Raw genomic sequence first — 5,684 nt, 5'->3', positions numbered from 1 at the left:
AAAGAAGAGGCCCTCTCACAGACAACTGACACGTAAGTTATCAGGTATGGGCCTACATAAGGAAATTCATCAATTATGTGGAGGAAAACGTTATTCAAATGCAAGGATCTGACCATAATAGTCTTCTTTAGTGTGAGTGTGGAAGTCCCATCTATACTTATCTGATCTCCTTTTTGGTGTTGATCTTAGATAGCAAGAAGTTCTTACAGTCTTTACCGTTTATCTCTGAATTTCTCCAAAACTTTCTGGAGAGCAGCCATAACTTCCTTATTCCTCAAGCTATAGATCAAGGGATTCAACATAGGTGCCACCACCGCATAGAATAGAGCAACCATCTTCTCTTCTTCCATTGAGGAAGCTGACTGTGGCCTCAGGTAGGTGGAGATGGCTGCCCCAAAGCACATGCAAACCACAGTGAGATGGGAGGCACAAGTCCCAAATGCTTTGCGGCGTCCCTGAGTAGAACGAATGCGCAGAATGGCAGCAACTATACGACCGTAGGAGAAGAGGACCAGAGAACAGGGAAGCATGATCAGCAGAAATCCTGAGATGGCCACCATGATCTTGTTGAAGGAGATGTCCACACAGGCTAGCCGTAGCACTGCTAGGGTCTCACAGGCAAAGTGATTGATAACTTTGTGACACAGAGGAAGCCGGAAGGTGATGATTGTTTCCATCAGTGAATTCATGAAACCAGCCACCAAGCAGCCGGCAGCCAGCCCCAGGCACAGCCCTCCATGCATGATGACTATGTAGTGAAGTGGGTGGCACACCGCCACATAGCGGTCATAGGCCATGGCTCCCAGCAAGAAGAACTCAGACCCACCCAATGCCAGGGACACGTAGAACTGGAGCACACAACTGTGGAATGGGATGGACTTCTGAGCTGAGAGAAAGTGGGCCAGCATTTGTGGGGCAAAGCTGTTTGAATAGCAAAGGTCCACAAAGGATAAAACACTAAGGAAGAAGTACATGGGGGTATGAAGCCTGCTGTCCAGTCTGATCAGGGCAAGAATGAGGACATTTCCCACAGTAGTCACCACGTACATGGCCAGGATCAGGACAAAGAGGGAGACCTGAGTCACCCAATCACTGGACAGCCCCAGCAGAATGAACTCTCTCACCCATATCTGGCTTTTGTTTTCCTGGCCCATGAGTTTCTGAGGAGCAAATTAAAGATGTCAAATAACAAATTATGTAAACTCGGGATTGGAAGGGTGGCTTTTGGACCATATAGAGAACCTATCCATCTGAGCTTAAAGTTCTCCTAGAACACCTCAGCCAAATCATCAGCCAAAAGTCTGCTTGAACATATCCATAGATGAAGAACTCAGTGAGACCCGGATGAGCAGCTGGAAATCAAGGCAAAAAGAAGCTACATTCTTGGAATTCAATGTATTGGAACATAATTCCTTCTCCCAAACATCAGCTCTTTAAATGAGGGAAGGAGATTAATGAAGTATTTAGACTTAACATCCTACTCAACTTAATAGTTATTAGAGGAGTTAATTCCTGTCTTTCTGGAGAAAGTTTTTGCACCATGTGAAAGATATTTGTCTGAATTCTGAATGATGTTCTGTACCATTTACCCTCTTTTAGTTTACTGGATTTCCTCCCTAGATACCTCAGCCTCACTCCTCCTCAGTGGAATGTATCCGTGAAACTCTGAATATTGTAAATAATATTCTTATACTTTTTATTCTAAGTGATTTGGAATTCCTTTTCTGTAACTTGCCTTTGTACTTTGAGAGTGTCGAGTGGGAGGCTTCCCCTCCACCTCTCACAACAGTGGCCCCGTTGAGTGAGATCAACCCAAGAGAGACTTCAAGAATCAGATGTTTCATGAAGAGAAGGTATACAGAGCTGCTAAAACTCATCTCTTATGCCCCCCAAGGGGAATTTAATGAAGCGGTTCATCATGTCAAGTTATTATTTAATAACAATATTTTTTCAAGGGAGGGACAGCTCATTTATTTCCTAGTACAACATTGATCAGTCCTCGCCAGTGAAGGTAGAAGAATAGAAGATCAAGTCTTAATTACAGAATATGATGACATAGGCAGTAGTAGTTTCTTAACCTCAAAACAAAGTTTCTTTTCTATTTGTTCACTTCCAGAAGGAAAGAAATGATCCATAACTGAAATACACAGGTGAGATCCTGAAGTCTTAGAGACAATCCTGTAACAGTACATGAAAGATCATTATTCCAATGGCTTCTACACTGTTCATATTATAACCATAGATGAACAACAGACTACAGCTGCATTTATCGAAAGCTTCCCATGTCAGCCTAAGAACTTTTAGAATGATTCTTAGAGACCGCACCGCTTATAACACAGCCGGTTGGGGGACTTCAGACTATAGCTCGTTATCTTAAAGATAGCAATATTCAGACAGTTACTCATAAAATATCCAGGACTTAGTATTGCTTTGAATAAGGCCAAAATGCCAAGGAATTTATTAAAAACAGAGCTTTCAGAAATTGAGTGTCACATAGAAATTAGTGGAAATGATCAAACAATGTCAGATATCCAATTCAAGGCCTCCCCTGGAAACTCTAACTCACCCACACGGAAATTATAATAAGATACCCAGTGACAAGATTGGAAAAAAAAATACACAATGCCTAGAAATGTAAGATTTTTCACTGTGTGAAAAGAGAAGGATTCAAAATCTTCGTCACAAAGAGTTAGTTTATAACCAAGAATGATATTTTTCCAAATGTTCAAAATCAGCAGTTTGTTTAGCCTTATGACTAAAAATCAACAGCACAGTCTTCAGTCTTTTGTATTCCCTTCCTTGTTATTTTCTTTTGCATTATAGGTATTTGTACATTAATTTCTTTTTGTTCTGCCACGTTTGATATTAGAATAAAAAATATTGTCTTTATGCTGGTTGGAAAACTTCCTCGTCTTGAAAACCCTGATAAAAATATGGACTGGTAATGTTTACAGTGCTTCCATTTGCCTACGTGAATGTACTTCTGACACACCAACATTTTCAGAGATTCACCAAAATCTAAAGAGACCACACTGCAAAATACAGCTTAAATGCAGCATCCATCCTTCCGCATCCAACTGCTTTGTTCCCACATATGGCTTCCTACACTCGTAGTTTCCAGATATTTGCATTGAGGGGTCATTAGGGTCATTTTTATAGGCAGGGAAGTTTTCTGGAAAATTCATTATAACTATTCTCTCTAGGGATGCTATTTTAAATCTAAATATCTGAATATTTGATCTGTTTCCTCCACGTGGAAATGTTTGCTTTTCCCCTTTATTTTCTCCTTTCCACATAATATCACATACGTATATATCTATTTCAAGAATTGCTTAAAATCTAGATGATGAAGAAATAGTTATTTTGTGCTTATTGCTTTGCATTAGGATTTAATCAAATAAACTAGCCAACTATGTAAATCACATTTAATAAAACTTACCAAAGTGGGATGAATTGTTTCCAAGAAGTATTTCTATTGTGACCTGCTCTTTAAAGGAATACCAGTGATTTGCCCCACATTCTGTGTAGGATTTATTCGAAATAACCCTCTTTCAGTCCTGTCTGCCAGGGGTGTAGCTGTACCTGTGATGCGGCGCTCATCAAGGTGTATCCGCAGGTGTGTGTGTGCACACAGGTGGCATGGATGTGAAGTGATGCATAATGGCAGATTCATTTACATTGTTTACACGTCTATAACCAGGACTTAAAGAAATACCAGTTCTAAAAAATAAAACAAACAACGAAACATCTAGTATTTTCCTACCTATCTCCAAAAACATATCCAAAAGGAGGGCTTTTGTCCTTAAAGCCATGTTGTTTTTGCTCAGTAATGTAGTCAGACAAGAGTATTTTCAAGTGGCACATTACTTGTGTAAGTGATTTTGTGATTTTCAAATAAAATATATTTGATGTTTTTAAAAAGTGATGTGTTCAAGTCAAAGTAAAATCTGTTTCTTTGTAAAATTTCTTTCAAATAACTTACCCAAGTCAATGGCCCTATGAATCAGTGAATGGTCAGATTCAGTTTTAGGAAATCTCTTCCATCTTGCCTCTCATTCTGGTGGCAGATGGTGGGAAGAAAACAAACAAGCTCCTGAAACACTCCTGCCTAGCCAGCATGCAAAACTTCCCCAGGGTGGGAAGAACACTAAGAGAATTAAAAACCATAAGTGCACTCATTTTAGTATCCAGTTGATAGGAACTAAGACTTCATTTGCTGAACCTTACTCTGTACCAGGCATTATACTAAATACTTTATATATCTATTTCTATAACATATTATAATGTAATGTAATGTAATGTAATGTGATGTAATATAATACAATATAGTGTATCTTCACAACAACACTCTGGACTTTGGCTAATTCTGTTTTGCAGGTGGAAAAAAGAGGTGAAGAGATTAGATAGTGGTGGAGTCAGGACTACCTGATGACCTGGGCACATCCAGTACTCTACTCCTGTACGTAGCATGACCCTGTGTACAGCACAGTGATAGTCATTGTTCAAAGGCTATGGAGTCACCAAACATAAACATCAGGAGACCTGTCAAAAGTAATAATTGATTCCTACTTTGGATCCCAGTCACTGCAGAATGGTGGTGGACCAGAACAGGTCCCTCCCACTCACCTTGTGAAGCTGAAGTCTGGCCTTCAGGCCACATCAGCGACATGACAAGGAGGAGAAACAGCCTACCTCCCCCGTTTGGAGACTCTCTTCTTGCAGGATGTAATTGACTGGCCTCTTGTATAAACTGGCAAAGGTGACCACGCTTCCACTTTGTCTGATATGGTGATGAGCACAACAGCCTAGAGTGGATCTGTGGCAGGAAGTCCTTTCTTCTTCCTCTAAGGAAAAATGAAGGGTTCTGTTTATGCACAACAAGGAAACAAAATAATCTAATATCAGAAACAAATAAATGAAGCGCTTATTTTTAAAAATCAGCTTTCAAAAGAAGATTTGAACCTGGGGATAGTTTTGCCTAGCCAAAAGACCATCCCTAACAAGTAAAAGGTGAGGGATGATGAAAGATCCTGGATGGAGACTCTTACTTTGTTGGGAAGATTTGTCCCTGCTGAGCTGTCTCCCATGGGGGACTTGAATCTCTTCTCTGTAGTGGTGAGTGCTTATACATAGTGCCAACATCTCCTCCACTGTTTGTGTAAATAGTTACTGTCACACTAACGTAAAAAAAGGGCTATGTTTCCAGGTCACTTGTCAGTCACACCAAGGGAGATGGTAAAATGTTGAGTGGCCATGTAGTTAGGCTGAAATCATTACACAGGTGGGGAAGAGAGCCAGTCCTTCCCACAGTCATAGGACTGCTTTCCACAGTGTCCCCTTGGGTCCCCCACGCAAACACACTCACTCATGCCCCAGTTGTTCAAAAACTTCTTTTCATGCCTGCTTAGCTGTACACTCACAATCGTAAAACCACAAGAGCTCTGTGAATATACTAAATGTCCCTGAATTGTACACTATAAAATGGTTAATTTTATGTGATGTGAATTTCATCTCACAAATCTAAAAAACAATCTTCACAGATTGGTTATATGTATTCATTAAATGTGTTTCTTAAAAGAAAAAACAAAACTAGCCAAAATTTAAATAAATAAAAGGTAGACAAACATTTGAAAGAAAAATCCATGCAAAATGGATAAATGGGAGAAGAGGAGAGGATACTGAGA

General features: G+C 39.9%; 1 protein-coding gene across 1 annotated transcript; it reads right to left on the bottom strand.

The window, feature by feature from the left end:
* Nucleotides 1-212: 212 nt before the first annotated feature.
* On the bottom strand, nt 213-1,154 carry LOC124244233 (olfactory receptor-like protein OLF3). The gene has a single exon (XM_046670692.1). It carries the CDS (start codon nt 1,152-1,154, stop codon nt 213-215), a length of 942 nt encoding a protein of 313 aa, XP_046526648.1.
* Nucleotides 1,155-5,684: the final 4,530 nt, after the last annotated feature.

Source organism: Equus quagga, chromosome 8 (genome assembly GCF_021613505.1).
Source record: "Equus quagga isolate Etosha38 chromosome 8, UCLA_HA_Equagga_1.0, whole genome shotgun sequence".
NCBI lineage: Eukaryota > Metazoa > Chordata > Mammalia > Perissodactyla > Equidae > Equus > Equus quagga.
Note: the sequence above shows the minus strand (reverse complement) of the source record. Positions and strands in the feature narration are given on the sequence as shown.